Here is a 17,374-nt window from a genome sequence, read left to right as displayed (position 1 = left end):
ATAGTGGAGTGGAATAGGTATTAAATTATTAGCAGTGCAATAGATATTGATGATTGGTGATTTGTTGTGAAGAATTAATTCTTCAGGTTTTGGAAACTAAGATAGATAATTACTACAGTACAGTTATTTGAATGTCAAATGAATGTGTTTCCTTGACTACTTGCCATTCATTTTGTGTTTGTGTGTTTATCGTCCCCACGTGGTCGCTCACGGCTTCTCACGCACTGAAAACTCCCCAAAAAACATCCTCGGCTGCCGGCAGGGGTCTCTGTCGTTTTGCATTTCGAGCAGCAAGGAAGGACACAAACACCAATTTTCTAATAATCTGCAGTGTCTGTTAATTTTGTTGAACTAAGTGAACATTCACACAATCTCCCACAAGTCGAACACACCGGTCATCTTGACAGGAAACAATAATACACAAAAAGAATGATGAGAAACAAGGTTGCAAAAAGCAGTGCCAATACCTCCAATAACGCCGGTAACACCCGGGGTCGTTATGTTAGTAGACGGTAGTGCAGTAACACTTCTGAATCACCTGCAAGAGAATTCTCAAACATTATTAAATTATTATGTGTTTGCTTGTTACACAAAGTGAGAAAATGTCTTGTTGCTTCCGGGTTTACACTATTTTCTCCACTAATATTTGTTGAAGGCTATCTTTTAAATACATTAAACGTTTCATTTGTAGTATGTAGCAAATGCATCAAAAAAAGCCAGTTACTTTATTTTCTGATACTAGATGTAAATGTACAATTTTGAGGATAATTTGCATCATATTAAAACCAGTTAATTCATGTTTTAGCTCTATATCTAGAGCTATGTAGTAGGTCCACAACAAAACAAAGATGACATAAAAAAAAGGAAATATTCATCTTTATTTGCCCAAAATAAACATATACAGTTTTTCATAGAGAACTGAAAAAGCAAACACTGGTTACAAAAAGTTTTAAAAATATTTGCTAGACTGAGACAATCCCACGTTTTCTGGGATTTGGGTCATTTGAAGATCAGAAACACCAACCCCTTATTATTTCATCACTTGACCTTTTGTTGTCAAATCATTAAATAATAAGAGATGTACACAAACAAAACAAGGGTTAATCAATATCCGAGAGGTGGCTCATTCAAACATTTACGAATTTGGCACGTTGTATGTTTTATATTGAAGTGTATATGAAAGGGTTTGGCTGTTATGCACTTTTAATACGACAAGGATTTAAAAGTACCCAAAGTCGCTCGTTGGCTTGTTGAGCTCCGTCAAGCCTCAGTCTCCTCGTTTCAGCAGTATGATGGGCTGCAGATAAAGAATGACTACTTTTAGTTATGCATGATCTTATTCCTTTTGTAGTTTACACAGTTGCTATGCATGTAAAAAAGACATACCAAAGTGTTGAACTGTGGTCTGCAAACAGCTTTACTTAACCAGTAGATCAAGAAAGCGGCGACTAACTGTTCAACAACCAGCAGACTCATGATTAGTCCCTTGAGTCCTTGACGGATCTTTAAAAGTTGAGACAGAGGTTGAGTAAATACACTTTTCTCTGTGTTTTAGAGAGAACCAGGGGTTACAAAACATTAATAAATGCTGTTTTCCTTGTACCTCTATATTCTTCCATTCCACCCAATGTGAATGATGAAACGTGGCCGCGCACAAAATAACTGCTGTCATTGACCAGAAGAAGCTGACGATGTTCACAGCGAATGACAGCTTCGTCTGTAAGGTGAAAGAGGTACAAATATTGCAAGTATTAGTCAATACAATTAGGTGAAATGCTGTGATGTCGTTGTGTGTTTAACAAAATTCTCAAAATCAAATGTGTCCGTAATAATTATACACATGGTGGGGCAATTCACAAAGATGTGAGTTTTGGTTTTGAATAATTGATTTAAATCACAATCTAAAAAGCCGAAACATAACAAATATAACACATGCCATTTAAAAAAATAACCTCTTGGTCACATAATGTAGAAAAAGTCTTCACTTGAGAATAATAACATTTTTAACTTACCACGTGGATGTTTGGAGACTGTCCAGCTGCATAGGACAGGATGCCAGAGACCACAAACTAATCAGATAAAAAATGCTCATTATTTAGCACAGAAATACAATAGTAAACCTTTCTAAGTGTCAAAAGAAAACAAAATAAGGTAAATGTGTTTGACTCTATGCGATATGTAATATCCTAGTAGTAAAAAGAAGTGGAATAGATGCGTATTTCCCCAGTTTTCTGTTAAACAATAAGTAAAAAGTAATAGTTATGTCTCAAAGAATTAGTTTTGAATCGTATCGTCACATAGTTATATGCATAGTTCATTTACCAGAACACTGGGTAGAATGTAGACCATTGTGAAAACTTCTCTGTGTAAAAAACTTAGTCCGAGTATGAGAATGAACACCCCGGTGATGGCTTGAGCTGCCTAAAATAAAGAAAATAAATTGCATTACAGCGCTGCAAGTAAAAAATACACTGATAAAGCTTTCAAATCATCCATGATGAATCGTCTTGTGTAAGAAAGAATTCAGCTTACTCCGAGAGGTTTAGGCTTCCCCTTCACAGCAAAGATCTTGTAGGAATCTTTGTACACACACTGAAATTTCTCCGGCATCAGTTGACCCTCTCCAGTGTCCCTCAGGCTCCCGATTGGAATGGTGATGATCATCGATCCATCACACACAAAGGTCTTCTTCATTGTCTTGTGAACACAATTGAAGCAAAGAATGTTAAAGCAGCGTTTGGCCCTGTGGGAATCTGCTGTCTATATTTTGAGAAACAGACCTTTTTCGCTTTCGGTATCCGTATTCAGGCTTAGAAATGATCTTCTTCCCCAAAATGAGTGTGACAAGGAAATTACCTGCCACGCCAATTGTCTTCCTCTCATTAACAACGCCTCTGCCCCCTCCCCCACCCCCCAACACCACCACTTCTCTGTCTCTCATACACTCAAAAATACATACTATAAATAAGAAACCCTCTAAACCTGCCGACATATTTACTTTTGACGTGACCCATTTTCAAGGGCATTTGTCAAATTAGAAATAGAGTTACAAATTAGTAACATCCAATTTTCGGCACGTAGGGTAAAATGTGATGATTCTGTAGAGATCACTTGCAGACAGAGGAAGTTAAGCTATGAGGTGATCTCATCTTTCAAAGTGTTCGCAGGGAAGTGAACATCATGCCTTACGAGTGAGGCACTTGTTTGAGGCGAATACAGTGTGAAATAAATACTTCTCAAGCCAAACTAGGTAAGCTACGCATTGAATTGTCCTAAAAAAAACTTTGTCGTACATATTTGTAATATAATGTAAGTATTAATTTGGTTACCGCTAAAATCCTACATGTGTATGTAAGTTGATCGATGTATGTTTGTGAATGTTATAAGTATCATTTGAAAGAAAAGAACAATTTTGGAGAATTAGACTGTTGGATACTGCTAAAGTCCTGTAATAAACATTTAATACGTTTTTATTATACGTTTATATTTGATTGAAACTACCTTTTTAACTGTTTGGGCTTTAAATTAACATTACTCTTTTTAAACCTGTACTTTTTGGTGATAGAGTGAAATGTATATCTTATGTATATACTGTATTTAATCCAACAAAACAAGAAGGCTCTAAAAAAAAAAACTCTTTTTTTCTGGTCACTCAGGACGGGATTCACAATAAAAAACACTTAATGATACACTAAAAACAATCATCTCTCCAGGTCAGAGATAAAACATGGCCTGTGCCGATGTCAACATGGACATCCAAGCTTTTGAAGACGCGCCATTGAGAGCCGAGGAGCGAGAGGAGCCTGTGATACAATATTATCGGGCCATGGAATTTGTGCCAGACCAGAAAGGGCCGCTGCATGACCTGCTGCACAAACAACCGGCTGTGTTGGGGGTGAGCGACAAAACTGCGCTGGATGTCTGACAACATACGAATCCTTCATGTTGTCAAACTCTTTTTGACATTGTGTCACGGGGACTTAACTTACTGACTATGTTTTATATTAAGAAGGTCGTGGTACTTCATCTACTGGCTTTCACAATCCACACTTTAGGTCTTGAAATGTTTATGATCCTTGGCAGATTTTTAATATGTTTTTTGAATTTAGAGGACTCGGAAAACATTATATAGAAGGATGATACGTTGCAAATGATAATACAAATGATATACAAAATGATACAAAGGCACAAACCTCCTAAATAGACCCTTTATCCCACGAACAATGCAAAGAAAAACACACTTGCACGCAAACGCACACATTGCTATCGGGGACAGGCGGGCATTGAACTACCAATCCTGAGACACAGACAGGATTTTGGGAACCTGAACGTTAGTCTGCATGATTAAAATAACAATATATTGAAATATAACACTGAAAACGTCCTTCTCAAAAAAGTGTATAATCCAAATAAAACGGTATAATATTCATGTGATAATATGATTTTTATCAATCAGTCAATAAGCCTTTTATTTACCGTCGTAGTTAGTAAGTAGCAACCATTCTGTATACAACCATAGCAAAAAAACCTCAGATGAATGATTTTCAATGTGTTACATTAAAACATTCTACTTTGCAAAGACTTTGTGAAGTCTATGCAATAGTGATCACAATATTTTACTCATTCCTTTCTTTGAGTGTATGATTAGATGTTTAAACATATTATAACACTTTTTTTCAACATATCAGAAAAGCAGTAGAGGTTTTATAAAGACACCCAAAGTGACTTTGTGCAGCTTTGGACAGCAGCAACAGGAAATCCTTTTTTTTCGCGGTTTCGCGGTATTCTGCTTCATAGCTGTCAACGCTCACACGGTCCTGTCTTTGTAATGCTGACATTTGTGCACAGTACTTTCAAAATTCAGATCCCCTTTGTTTTATATTCTTATCAATTATCTGGAAGAAAATACATCAGATATAGGCCAAAAGATACTGTTTAAATGTTTAAAAAAGTACTTTTGGATGCATGTGACATTCAGACATGTATAAGATGCGATGGATTCAGTGCCTCTATCCTCTGTCAGTCTCTGCAGATGATGAGTGGTCTCCTCAGTGTTGGAGTGGGAATACTTTTTGCAGTAACCCAGGAGATGACAGAATCCCTTTTGACGATGTGCAGACTTTCCCAACTGAACGGAGCAATCGTAAGTCTTAGATTTGCTTAGATGAACCAAATAGTAGGACTAAAAAGTACTGTAGAATTAGTCAAAAAAGATGTGCAAATAATTGTCTTCAAAATATTGACTTTGCCTCTTTTTCCTCTGCAGTTCATCTTTGCTGGAATGATTTCCAACCTGTTGTTCAAATATTCAGGATTACTACCTGTAAGTGCAGCTCCATCCAACCCCAATAAACAATGTAGAGCAATTATTTAATTAATACAAAAATATAACGTATGGCTGATGTTTCAGGTGTCCCTCACGGTCAACTGTGGCTGCATTATTGTAGCCGTAGTTTCAGCCTGTCTGATTACTGTTGACTTGGCTTACTGGAATCGCGAAGACGATCTACTTCTGAGGGTAAGGCCATGTAAAAAAATACAAAAGAAGTTAAATTCTTCAAACTGCTTATTCAGCAATAGATATTACACGTATTCGCGGATGTAAAACTAATGCATACTTGATTATTTCTGTGTTTCTGGCAGGTAGAGGTGATGGAACTGTGTGTGTTGGGGCTCGAGGTGTTTCTCTCTGCAGTCCTTTGCTTCTGGATCTCTAAAGAGAAACGCACCGTGAGCAAGAACATATCTGAGAGCGCTTCAAACTAACTGTCAGTAAATGAACTGCCGCGGGGCCGTTTATTAGTGTGCATTAGAAGATAGACGACTGTGTTTGCAGAGTTTTTTTTTTGTGGCTTTCTGTTTCGTCTCGATTTCCTTTATTAGAGCTGAAGCCCCTGGTGAGCAGCCCGGGCTGTGGTTTGCGTGTGATGTTTGACTCAAACTGAGAACACAACGTTTTGTGGTAAATAAATGTCAACACTTCACATGTGAAAGAAAACACCACTCCCATCAACCTTTGTCTTTCTCTGTAACGGCAGCAATGGGCCTCACAGGGCTGCTTTGTCGGTCTGCATGAAAAGCGGTCGGTGTGGTTTTACACGGCTCTTTAAAACCCGTGGAAATATCTGCGGTGTGTTTTCAGATAAACGTGCACTTTTAGCAGCTCTCAAGGTTACACAGGTTACTTTGCAGGACTATAAAGGATTGTGCATTATAGACAGTATCCACGGGTGGGAAAACCTCATTTCAAGAAAGAAAGGAAAAGAAATGATTACGACAACATTCTTTAAACATTTTAATCATCTGTACAAAGTTGTCATAACAAAATACTGGCAATAAAAGGAAGATATTCTCCAGATAGATCTGCCTGCTATTTTCTGTTTGTATGTAAAATACATTAAAAAAAACCCTCATCTACAGTATAAACATTGATTTATATCTAGCTCATTAAAACAAATGTACAGACCACTGACGTACCACGTGTCAGTGTAAATTCAGTATCACAATGAAATGCCATTCAACAGTTGAGCTTCATCCATTGAAGTGTTAGTGCTGCAAAGCTGGACTCCCGTTATTTTTGTCTCATTGTCTTGACATACAAACTACTGTTGCATCATTCATCTTCAGGATCTTCACAGCTAGGTAGAAAGAAGGAATACACAAGAATGGGGATTTAGAACAATATTTGACTTTGGAATCAAGTCATTTTATTTTTAGTCACCATGAAATATTAAACATTTTAGTCAAATCCACAAAATCACCTTTTAGTTGCAAGTGCCAATATACAACACAAACCAATAATTCAGTTACCATAAATCTGTGAAACTGTTTAAGGATTTGACTTAAATGTTGCTTTTCTTTGAAATAATTTGTGGGAAATTGAACATGTAACACATCTTAGTTAAAAAAACACAACCTTACTATCAAACTTGTTTTCAGAACATTTTTTCTTTAGATGCTTTATATGTATATTGTGTTTTTTAAAAACTTCGTTTCGGGTCTTTCAAAAAAACAATTATTTATTCCATAAAAATGTGCCTGTATGTAAAGACAGTGAGGCTATTCTCATTCGGCTCAATACATTTCAGAAAATCTCCACGCAACCTGTTTTTGAGCTGCCATTTGAATTGTATTCTATGCACATATTCCGGTAGTGTATTGTTGTTCTGCAATTCATTTTAAATCAGAAATAGAACAACAAGTTAAACAGTTCCAAACACAAAACTCAGGCGACAAAAAAAGAACATAAATGCATTCCAAAGCCCCAAAACAAAGGTTGCTTGCGTGCATGTGTTCAAACATACATGGAACTCTTGAAAACACACATTTCAAGCTCATGTCAAACGGATGCAATGAGAAGAAAACATGAACGAAAGGCAGAAGTTTACCAAACCCAGCAGGACACACTGCCATGCAATGCATTGCACAACGGAGGCACCAACAGCACATTTTCACACAGATTAGTATTCAGTCGGGTTCCTCACAGTTGTTAATGAGGCTGTGAAGGGAACAACCCGGATGCACTCTGGTGACAATGGTTACTTACTGAGCTAAAATCCCTCAGCCCTGAGTCAGACCACAGTAGAGAGGCCGACTGCTATATGACAGGCTTTGCTCTGGTGAAAACAAAACAGCAAAAAGGTGGTGAGCGAAACGGAAGCTTCACACGTGGCCGGTTTGGTCCATTTTAACTGAACCCTGGACCGTTTCCTCAGGTAGTTCGGTTCATTTGAGCTGGAAAGTGAGAGCTGTCAATGGAACGCTGTTGCGGACCAACAATGGAAACCCGCCTGAAAAGTTGGGGTCCCTGGTGGCGCTTGCTTGGGTGTTCAATATAATTGAATACGGCTTTGAATCGTCTAAAGTGTCTATTTCAATACTTAACCTCTTAATACAACATGATTTTTTTAATCATATCCATATCAGGGTTATAATAAGGATTTAAAATCATGTTCCTGGCTTTTACCTTCTTTAAGTAAATAATCCACATGGTGTTAAATTATTTTGGCATCACGACACTATCTGATGCCAGAAACATGGAGAGGACCTGCTCCGTATTTCAGGGTAAAAAACACGTCAACTTTGATAATTGATTATACATACTTATTATTATTATTATTAAGAGAACATATGTATTCATATCGTATTCCGTTTCTACCACTAGAACCCCTTAAATGCTCCACACAGTAGAATTTCCATCTTTCAATAAAGAAAGTATATATATATATAAATATATATATATATTAAAAAAACATTGTGCAAATGTTGTGGGGAGGGACATTTCTTCATATAGAAGTAGGCTTAAGCTAAAACACAGGCCTTAAAACACTAAAAAAATTGACTTGACTTGAGAGAAAGCAACGCGGTTTAACGGGTGTCACCGCAGATGTGGTTTATGAGGGCTTTAATTCTCAAAATATTATTAGGAAACAATGTGATGTTAGCAAAATGTGACTTCTGGTCAGTTTTGTCATCTTAAGAAGATAACATGCAAGATAATCAAACACTCACTGCCGTGATAAACTTGGTGCCTTGGGGTTGGAGCTCGTCCTCTTTCTCGAATATTGAAGGAGACGCGATGGAGGAGGCCGTGGCGGCGGAGCACAGGAAAGTGGGGGGCTCGTTGTTGTAGGAGTCCATGGCGATGCTGCGGTGCACGGGTACAGTGAGGGAACTCAGTCCTGTTACACTGTCACTGGAGGTACACTGGGAGGACGTCTCTGAGCTCTCAGTGACTGTAGCACAACACAAAGACAAAGTTGCCCTTAATACTTTAATGCTGAATAAAGCAACAAACGACTCAGAGACGGCCACCAAGTTAGATATCGAACTATGTACTCCATCTAGTTAGATATGCATTATCAAAGCTTTTGATTGTTGGATTTTTCAGACTTTGGCAGCTCCTAGTGGTAGCTGCACAGAAAAACACTATGGCAGTACTCCAACAAAATAAAATAGTAAAAAAAGAGACAAAAACCAAAATGGCCGTGTTTACATTTACATGCAAACACATTTCTCACATCATGCCTCAACCTAGATTGCTTTGTTTGTATGTAAGTAGACACATATGCATCTCCTCGTCCTGCAAACCAAAAAAAAAAAGCCACTCACTCATGGAAGGCTGGCTCCCGCTGTCGTGCTCCAGCTCATCCTCCTCTATGCAGTCGTAGGGCCACTGGGCAAAGGAGGGAACGCATGTCGCCGGGTGTGGATGCGCGTGCGGGTGCGAGGGCGACGAGTACAGGTGGAGATTGAGCGAGCCCAGCAGGGAGGAGGAGGACTGGCTGCTGGAGGAGGAGGTGCTGCTGTTGGAGATTGTGGAGTGAGGTCTCTTGAACGAAGTGGAGTGATCGAACGAAGACACGGCGATGGACGCCCTGGTCCTCGCCTCTGTCGGCGGATACAAACACAGTGAGCTGTGAGATCACACCAGGGATGATAAGTAACTATATAAACATTACTTAAAGATGTTAACTACAATATATGAGGCATGCTTTTTTGTTTTTTTCACAGCATCGCCAGTGAGCCATGAAAGAGGAGTCTTGTAAAATAGTTTACTGCAGATGTAATCTCTTCCAATCTGTATGTTTTAGATTACAGCTGCTGCGTAATACTACTTGCATTGAAACACCTGTAATTAAAGTTAATGGTAAATATGCAACAAACTAGAGGAGATGAAAGAGGGAGAACAGTAATAAAAACTCAAACAGCTCACCTGTGCCCTTCATGATATAGTCGATGGCTCTGTCACTGATAGCTGCATCGCTTGGCTTTATGTCCATAAACGGCTTGCTTCCAATCCCCATGGAAACCATCTCCTGCATGCGCAACTCTGGAATCCAGAAAAGGAAAACTTTAATGACAAGAACTCTTCCGCGGGGTAAAAGGGCCTGAATGTCACATATACATATGTGTGCAGATCAACATGACAATTAAATAAACCTCTGTTTCTGAGCGCCTGTCTCCACAGGATCTTCCCTATGATGGCTGTCCACACGGCCTTGACCTCTGCAGAGCTGGCTTGGAGTATAAACGTGTCCTGCGACTTTCTCCGACGGAACCAGATCTCAAAGCGCAGGCCGCTGTCACCAACATTTTCCGTCATACCTATTTCCGCTGTCTAAAAGGGAACAGATTGGAAAAAAAAATTAACTCAACTATTCTTATACAAGTAAGAAGAGTATTTACAGTAAAAGTGATCCACAAAAATACACAAACTCTTACTTTGAAGGACTGTTTGTAGATGTAAAAGTCGTATCCTCCTTCTATCTTCTTGGTCTTGCTGAAGAGGATGAGGTCTTCAAACAAGAAGACATGGCGGAGGTATTTCCTCCGTCCGCACCAGACTATGAATTCATCCTGGCAGCGGAGTTGACCCTGTTCTTTTAGGTTCACCTGCAGAGGAAACACGGCCGTTCGCATGCGTCAGAGAGAACAATACGATTCCGGTTGGGACGGGGAAATGGTGGAAGTGGTGTTAACATAACAAGATGACCTCCAATTGACAAAACTGTTTTAAAATAAGGTAAATGGATATCAGGTCTTAAGGCTGACGTAAACATATTCATCACAGTAGCACGTGGCTCTGGGCCAATGCATTTCATCTTACATCACAGCCCCGAATGGCATCCATAGCCAGCAGGTCGTTGCCATGGCGAAGCTGAAACTTGACCATTTCCTCGGCAGTGCGGAGGTCGCTCAGCTCCTGCTCCTGCGACTGACTGCACTCCTTGATCAGGTCTTTCAGCAACAGCGCGTATTTACTCATCCTCTGGATGGGCTTCAGCAAGTAAGAGGCCAAGTCCATCTTGTCCCCGAGCTCCAATTGCTTATTCTGAGGAGAGACACGTTGGGGGTTATTATTGTGTTTTAGGTATTTGGGATACGGGGATGGAAATGTTGTGATTAAGTTGAACAAACTGTGGTTGAATTTTTTGTTGTTGATTTGGCCCATAACAAAGTTGAGAATTAAAGAGTTAAAAAAATATATATATATTTCAGGTAATATATATATTTTTAACATAAGACAGTTAAGAAAGAAACATTTAAACATGATTTTTAAATCAAGATATAAACTGTTTGGCAAATTGTACACAAAAAATGAACGTTTAAATGCTGACTGTTGGAGAAACAACGTATGTATTGGTGACACTGTGTCTACCTTAACTCAAAGAGTCCAGCTCATATCGTTAAAGAACAACAGAGGTTATGGACATTCCTATGATCCCCATGAAAAACTGAGTAGTTCCATCGGGTGACCCTGAGATGTGGATTTTAAAGCCCCCAAAATAATTAAAGTTGGACCTTGTTTTACGAAGGCGTTGTTTTACGAACATGTCACCGTAATTCAGTGCAGCTATTTTTCCAATACCAATGTATCTGTGATAGGCCAACGTGGTTAATCAAAATTGTTCATGTCGAGCACCAGAATCTAATATGTTTATATTTTACTGTGACCCATTCATTTAGTGTACAAATAAAAATGTGACGCCCAGTGACCCGCCAGTCTGTGAGGAATTTAACCAGAGATTCCAGACGCACCTTAAAGAATTCGTTCCCATGGCTGCTGAGCAGAGCGTCGGACTGGGGCTTATTCTTGCTGTACAAAGCATACATTCCAAACTGATCCTCCTGCACACAAGATTAACAGGTTACACGGTGTCGATGGTAAGAAGTAGGAATTTCAGTACGCTTTGCAAAACATAATGATTGATTCAGCTCTCAACAGACTGAACACACAATTGCATGGGTTCATTATGCTGCTGATGAGTAAGTACATGGGGATCGGAGGGACGACAGTGAGACAGTTAAACCGTGTGACCTCACTGTAAACATTGCATTATGTTGTTTTGAAAAACATCAGTAACCACAAGTCAACACATCATTACAGTGACTGGGGAGCCATCAGACCTGGGTGCTATTTTTAGGCTGTAAGCGTGCCTCCTCAGGGCCCTGTGACTGTCTGACTGACTGACTGACTGTCTGACTGACTGACTGACTGACTGGACTCACGTGTCTGAGAAAGCAGCTACTGATGGACAGCGGGGAGTGGGCGCATGACTCCAGCTCCTTCAGGAAGTACTGACTGTGGAAGTCCCACAGTTTCTCAACATTCCCGAAAATGATGCTGCGCTTCCCCCGCAGGTCCTGTGGCAAGTCCAGGCGCTCCATCTCGGCGAAATAGTTTTCAATGATGTAGCCGAGAGAGCGAACATACTCCCTCTCTGTGGAGATCATCTCATCCATTATGTGCTGTACTTTACTGGACAACAAAAATACACAAAAAGTACTCATGGTGAACTGGTGGCATTATTGTTACAATAGCAAAGTACTTCAAAGAATAAACCCAAAGGTTAAACAATCAATAATTGAATAATAGTTTTTGCATAATGTATGAAACAAAAATGGTCAAAAATATTTTCCAATCGCAGAATTTAAAATCGTCATTGCTTGTTTTCTCAGCATCATTCCATTATACACTATACAGGAAAGACAGAATAAGCTCATTAAAACAGTGAAAAACAATTACCATCCAAACAATCCTATTTCGCCCACGTTATCTTCATTTTTTAAAGTCCAGTCTCAGCGACTCACCTGCACTGTTTCTTGCCCTCTCCGTCACTGTGCCTGCTGTGGATCCTTGAAGGCGTAGACATGCTGCGGCTGCGTCCCAATGCAGGGCTCAATATGTCAGGTCTCTGCAGCTTCTTCTCTGCAGACACGTTATTCGCCACCTCCAGGCCCTTGATGTAGACGCCCGTGTAGCCGTGAATGTGACAGACGTCGGAGTGGCCGTTGTCCCTCGCGGTCAGCTCGTAACTCATGGTCTTCTTCATGATCTTCTTCATCGGCTGCTTGCGGAGGCGGGCCGCACCGGAGTAGACGGGCTCAGACTGGCAGGAGGTGGTCGAGTCGATGGTGCAGTCGCTGTCCGTGTCGTCGAACATGGACGGACTCTGCCTCAGTTTGCCGTCGCACTCGGCGGGGAACGTGAAGTGTGAGGAAGAGGCGATTGAACTGCTTTGGCTCTTGGAGAAGGGCCCGGCAGACTGCGGCTTGCTGTCCTCAAAAGATAGCGTTGTAATCACGGCGGGTAAGAGCACACATGCCTTCGCCCCGTGCTGTTGTGTGGCGGCGGTCTGGCTTTCTGCCTCCGTCTCTAACGGAGCCGCCGCGTCAACAGCCGGGGAGTTAGGGGCCGCTGTCATGGCTCGGGCCAAAGTCTCCTCCAATTGCTGTTTGGTCTGCTGGCACTTGTGCCACACTGTGTTCCACTGCTGCAGCTGCTGAGGGCTTTCCAGGGAGAGCACCATGCTGTTGAGGGTGCTGAAGTTGTCCGTGGAGAACTTGGAAGCCTCGGTGTAGTAATCCTGCAGGTTCTGCACCACAGACGGCAGAAGTCCGACACCTGAAGTGTCTAGACTTAGGTGGGCAAAATAGTCCTGGCAGTGCTCAGTCCACTGGTTTGCCTGATGATTAGAACGAGTCTTTAATCTTTATAACATTGTTAGAGACACCGCATGGTTAATCCTCAAATTAGTTTGGCATATTTTTCAGTTGTAAAGAAGATCAAGTATATGCTAATCTTTAAATGCACTAAAAATGATGCATAACAAGCATATCCAAGTTTGTTTTAAATACTTACTGAGTCATAGAATTCATACAGGTTGGTTAGGATGTCTAGCTTGGCCTTCCTCCTCTCCACTCTGCTTAAGATGGAGCCCAGATGTTGCTTAAAGTCAAGGAGAACCGAGCCTGGAAGGGACTCAGGTGACTCTTTCACCAGTTGCAGGCCGTGCCTCTGCTGCTTCTGTCCCGGAACAGACAAAGCGGATTGATTTATCACGGTTCCTCTCAGACTTCCACATGGGAGGTGATCCACGAGGTATATAAGTCCATATTTACCACTGACTCCTCAAGAAACTGGTCCAAGCTCTCTCGCATCTCCTTAACTTTGGCCACAGACGGAGTAAGTGATTCCAGCGGTGTGAGCTGCTTCTCTCCTTCCACGCTAAACCAGAGTTTGATCTGTAACAAGAAAAAACATTCTCATTTCATTCAATATCACAATCGTTTAATAAAAAAAACTGAAGCACAGATTGCAGTGTTACGGTTTGAACAGTTGACGTTTACCTGTTGCGTTTGCTCCTCAAACATGCGCACCTCCAGCAGGCTCTCCAACCGCTTCTGGGACTTGTTTGAGAGTATCACAAGCTTATGGACTTCCTCGTCTACTTGGTTGTACAGTGCATTCAACGTGTCGAAAGCATCTCTAAATGAACAAAGAAAACAACATCGGGACAGATCATTGTATGAATGTCCATGTTATGATCCCTCATATTAACTCATGTGGTTAAATTCAGTCTTTCTTTCTTCAGTACCTGTAGTTTTCATTGTCACAGGCCTCTTCCTTCCTGATGCGGGCGAGGACAGTCCCTCCTTCTAATCGGAGTCGGTTTAGACGGGTGTCCTCCAACACGCTCTTCATGAGATGCCTCTGCTGTTCCAATACCTCAGACACCTCCTGAACCCGACATGCATAATGGGAAACAAAATCAAAGGAGGAAAGGATGTAAATACATGTGAAATACATGCCTCATTTAAAACTCACAAGTAAAGCACAAATATCATGGAAGGTAACTCTAAAACAAACACATAAATCAGTAGGCAAGACTGCCTGTAGGGGGTCGGGTCTGACCTTCGAGGTCTTCGGGTTGCCGCTGCTGCTCAGTGAGCTGATGGACTCCTGCAGCGAGGAGATGGATTCGCTGCAACTGCTGGCGAATGGGTCAATTTTCTGTCAGAGAGATGGAGAAAGAGATGCAGGGTGAAGATCATAAATTACTGCAAGCCATCACCACTCTTACAATCTACAGGTTGTTACAGAGAAAAGTCCAAAAGTGGTCCCCGTCCCTGCCTTGATTTAAGAATGTCCACAACCCGCCGATCTCCACCCTCGCCGAGCTCTTGAGTAAGTTTTACGAATGTGTTTCATAATGCCCAGACACCTCGGCCGCTCCCACCTGTCTGAAGTGGATCCAGTGGTTGTGGTCGTAGTGGAAGTTGCCCTCCAGATCTCGTGTGAGCTGGTTTTGGTCAATGTGCTTCAGCAGGGCTTTCAGAGATGACATCGTTTCAGTCTGTGGGCAGGAAAAAAAACACACTCAGTTTGATGAACGTGTGTCATCACGGCCTACAACGACTACATTAGAAAGGCATTCATCAGATCTCAATCGGGTAACTACCTGCACGCCAATGTCTCTCTCAGATTTGGTTGCCGTCTCCTTGTCCACCAGGAAGAGGACAGTGTAAAGTGCATTTGGTGCCGACGCCTGAGGAAAAGATGCACAAGCATTAATGCATCACTGTCGTGTCATCACACGTAGTTGATTAAGAAAAAGAAAATGAATCAACAGACACATTGATATGTTTTAGCTAATCGGACTCACAAGGCATCTGTTGGGGTTAACAGAATTATCGCCCCGGCGTCAGTAAGAAAACTCATCATCATAGCGTGACGATGTGTCTTTTGTTAGGCGGCTGTAACCAGCCCGCCCCCAGTGTGCGCTAAAAACAGACAAGTGAGGACAGGCTCCTCCGCTAAAGCCCTGAGGACAGCTTTTTTCCAAAAACATGTCTCGGAACCGCAGTCAATATGAATTCAAAGGTGCGCCTCTCTCTATGTCAGAGACAGAGATACAACAATAAGATCTGTGTAAATCCGTGTACCGACCTTGAGACATAAGAGCAAAAGCTCAGAAGACAACAGAGATTTATCAGGGCCTGAAGACTCTTTGGGTGTGTGTTGGAGGGTAATTATATGTTTACCACTGTGGGCTCACCTGCAATTCAGACAGAGATGACAACAGCGCTGGAACCGGCTGCTGCCTCCTGCTGTCTATTACCACAGTTAAGCCTTGATCACGCCTTTCTTTCCTGAAACCAAAGTATCACAGTCAGTGTGTTATCCTTGTCAATGTGTATCGATTGTAAAAACCCTCTCAGTCACATGTGTGATGTTGGGCTATAAAAGGAGAATACAGAAAACTTAACTGAGCAGAAACATTATTTTATGACATTTATAGATTGGATCAGAGAACTTTTCAAATGCAATGATTCTAATCGCACTTATACAAAACGCATACAAATATCTAACAACAGCAACTAGAGTGACCATGTGAGACGGACAACTATGAACTTTATCATGCTCAAGGTTACTGATAATGCTCTACATAAATAAATAATGATGGATTTGTTCATCTAAAAGCTCTGAATAACAGCTGCACTGTTAAGGATCATTGGAAACATGCTAAATACACAAATAAAGGCCGCAGGGAACATTTACAGCCTTTCACGCCAGGTGTAAAAAGATGGCTGTGAAAGTTACACACACGTAACACCCAGAGCATGCGTGACTTACCGCAGCGTGGAATAGTAGTAGCCCAATAAACAGGTGAGGTCACTGACTGTGCAGCTCTCACCTGCCCACACCTGAGCTCTAGTGCACACCTGCAGCACCGCCCTCCCACCGCGATCTCTGTTTCCTGGAAGAAGAGAGGCCGGCAGGAAGGGGGGGTCACACTTTTGTTGCGAATGTTTAAGCTGCTTAGTGTGATTATTTGTCAAAATACGTTCAAAACCAATGTTATGTATTCATAGCATGCATATTAACTTTAGAGGTAGATGTTTTAAAAAAGCCCAGTTGGTTTTCCTCACTGTAATATATAAGATCATCTCTGTTATGTTTGTGTATTCATTAGAATGTGCAAAGATGAGCGAGAGCAGCTAACATCAGTCCGACCTGGCAGGATCAAAGCCCCCGATGCGAGCAGCTCCTCGTTGACCTCCGACACCAGTTTGGGGGTTGCTGAGAGACTCTCGTTGTAGGAGCCTGATGCTGAGGCCGGCCTGATGGCCGTCCCATTGGTGGCTTTTGGACTGCAGGGCTCTTCGACACTGAGCCTGTGCCGTCTGCTCTCGCTGCTAATGGTGTCAACGCGCTGTCCTGTGGAAATAAGTATGAACGGTGGGCACACTTTGTCTGATCGACACAACTCTACGATAAAAATATAGTACAATCAATATAAATTAGCTTTCTTCCACCTTAGCACTAATTGTGAAATGTCCCGGAGCAATTGTTTGTTAGTTCTGTCATAAGTTCACCTTGACTCATCACAAAGACCAGGTGTTCAGGCAGCCCGAGTCACGGGTACCTCTTGGCCTTCTTAGACTTTCATGTCTTCACATCCTCCAGGCCAGTCTTTCATAGCTCGGGCTCTGTTTATGGGAATGCTCCTGACACACATCCTATTCCTCAGGCAGCCAGACACAGTACCACTGAGTACGCAAAGTCCAGCAGAACATCTCCTCTCCC

At 41.5% G+C, this 17,374-nt stretch overlaps 3 protein-coding genes across 8 annotated transcripts in view; 1 reads left to right on the top strand and 2 right to left on the bottom strand.

Annotated features, from left to right (window-relative positions):
- Positions 1 to 859: 859 nt before the first annotated feature.
- Positions 860 to 2,899, bottom strand: LOC120810678 (membrane-spanning 4-domains subfamily A member 4A). Its single transcript, XM_040165442.2, has 7 exons — positions 2,781 to 2,899; positions 2,533 to 2,697; positions 2,323 to 2,421; positions 2,013 to 2,069; positions 1,604 to 1,717; positions 1,387 to 1,503; positions 860 to 1,297 (listed from the first exon to the last, which is right to left on the bottom strand). The coding sequence occupies exons 2-7, from the start codon at positions 2,692 to 2,694 to the stop codon at positions 1,268 to 1,270; spliced, it is 579 nt and encodes a 192-aa protein (XP_040021376.2). The 5' UTR covers positions 2,695 to 2,697; positions 2,781 to 2,899; the 3' UTR covers positions 860 to 1,267.
- Positions 2,900 to 2,943: 44 nt separating this feature from the next.
- LOC120810679 (uncharacterized) lies at positions 2,944 to 6,472 on the top strand. Its single transcript, XM_040165444.2, has 6 exons — positions 2,944 to 3,250; positions 3,714 to 3,895; positions 5,024 to 5,143; positions 5,267 to 5,323; positions 5,411 to 5,518; positions 5,644 to 6,472. Exons 2-6 carry the CDS (start codon positions 3,728 to 3,730, stop codon positions 5,764 to 5,766), a joined length of 576 nt encoding a protein of 191 aa, XP_040021378.2. The 5' UTR covers positions 2,944 to 3,250; positions 3,714 to 3,727; the 3' UTR covers positions 5,767 to 6,472.
- Positions 6,283 to 17,374, bottom strand: part of plekhg4b (pleckstrin homology domain containing, family G (with RhoGef domain) member 4B) — a 29,383-nt gene continuing 18,291 nt past the window's right edge. For 3 of the 6 annotated variants that reach the window (XM_078095100.1, XM_078095098.1, XM_040165440.2), the window contains exons 4-24: positions 16,802 to 17,005; positions 16,421 to 16,544; positions 15,843 to 15,936; positions 15,246 to 15,332; positions 15,024 to 15,140; positions 14,699 to 14,797; positions 14,382 to 14,524; positions 14,134 to 14,272; positions 13,906 to 14,028; positions 13,646 to 13,810; positions 12,595 to 13,469; positions 12,013 to 12,262; positions 11,542 to 11,631; positions 10,610 to 10,834; positions 10,225 to 10,395; positions 9,943 to 10,120; positions 9,716 to 9,832; positions 9,112 to 9,390; positions 8,512 to 8,735; positions 7,547 to 7,616; positions 6,283 to 6,638 (exon numbers count right to left, since the gene is read on the bottom strand). In XM_078095100.1, the coding sequence (XP_077951226.1) occupies positions 7,572 to 7,616; positions 8,512 to 8,735; positions 9,112 to 9,390; positions 9,716 to 9,832; positions 9,943 to 10,120; positions 10,225 to 10,395; positions 10,610 to 10,834; positions 11,542 to 11,631; positions 12,013 to 12,262; positions 12,595 to 13,469; positions 13,646 to 13,810; positions 13,906 to 14,028; positions 14,134 to 14,272; positions 14,382 to 14,524; positions 14,699 to 14,797; positions 15,024 to 15,140; positions 15,246 to 15,332; positions 15,843 to 15,936; positions 16,421 to 16,544; positions 16,802 to 17,005 (3,749 nt within the window). In that variant the 3' untranslated portion in view covers positions 6,283 to 6,638; positions 7,547 to 7,571. The remainder of the gene's footprint in view (positions 6,639 to 7,546; positions 7,617 to 8,511; positions 8,736 to 9,111; positions 9,391 to 9,715; positions 9,833 to 9,942; positions 10,121 to 10,224; positions 10,396 to 10,609; positions 10,835 to 11,541; positions 11,632 to 12,012; positions 12,263 to 12,594; positions 13,470 to 13,645; positions 13,811 to 13,905; positions 14,029 to 14,133; positions 14,273 to 14,381; positions 14,525 to 14,698; positions 14,798 to 15,023; positions 15,141 to 15,245; positions 15,333 to 15,842; positions 15,937 to 16,420; positions 16,545 to 16,801; positions 17,006 to 17,374) is intronic. The other 3 variants (XM_078095101.1, XM_078095099.1, XM_040165441.2) reach the window with 1 other exon arrangement.

Source organism: Gasterosteus aculeatus, chromosome 20 (assembly GCF_964276395.1).
Source record: "Gasterosteus aculeatus chromosome 20, fGasAcu3.hap1.1, whole genome shotgun sequence".
NCBI lineage: Eukaryota > Metazoa > Chordata > Actinopteri > Perciformes > Gasterosteidae > Gasterosteus > Gasterosteus aculeatus.
The sequence above is the reverse complement of the archived record's forward strand: the minus strand, read 5'-3'. Positions and strand labels throughout refer to the sequence as shown.

Excerpts from the sequence above, each read along its gene's own strand:
- LOC120810678 (XM_040165442.2), bottom strand. The coding sequence starts at position 2,694 with ATGAAGAAGACCTTTGTGTGTGATGGATCGATGATCATCACCATTCCA. Across the intron at positions 2,070-2,322 it reads ACATTCTACCCAGTGTTCTG|TTTGTGGTCTCTGGCATCCT; the intron begins GTAAATGAACTA and ends TTATCTGATTAG. Across the intron at positions 1,298-1,386 it reads GACCACAGTTCAACACTTTG|CCCATCATACTGCTGAAACG; the intron begins GTATGTCTTTTT and ends CTTTATCTGCAG.
- LOC120810679 (XM_040165444.2), top strand. The coding sequence starts at position 3,728 with ATGGCCTGTGCCGATGTCAACATGGACATCCAAGCTTTTGAAGACGCG. Across the intron at positions 5,144-5,266 it reads CCCAACTGAACGGAGCAATC|TTCATCTTTGCTGGAATGAT; the intron begins GTAAGTCTTAGA and ends TTTCCTCTGCAG. Across the intron at positions 5,519-5,643 it reads AAGACGATCTACTTCTGAGG|GTAGAGGTGATGGAACTGTG; the intron begins GTAAGGCCATGT and ends TGTTTCTGGCAG.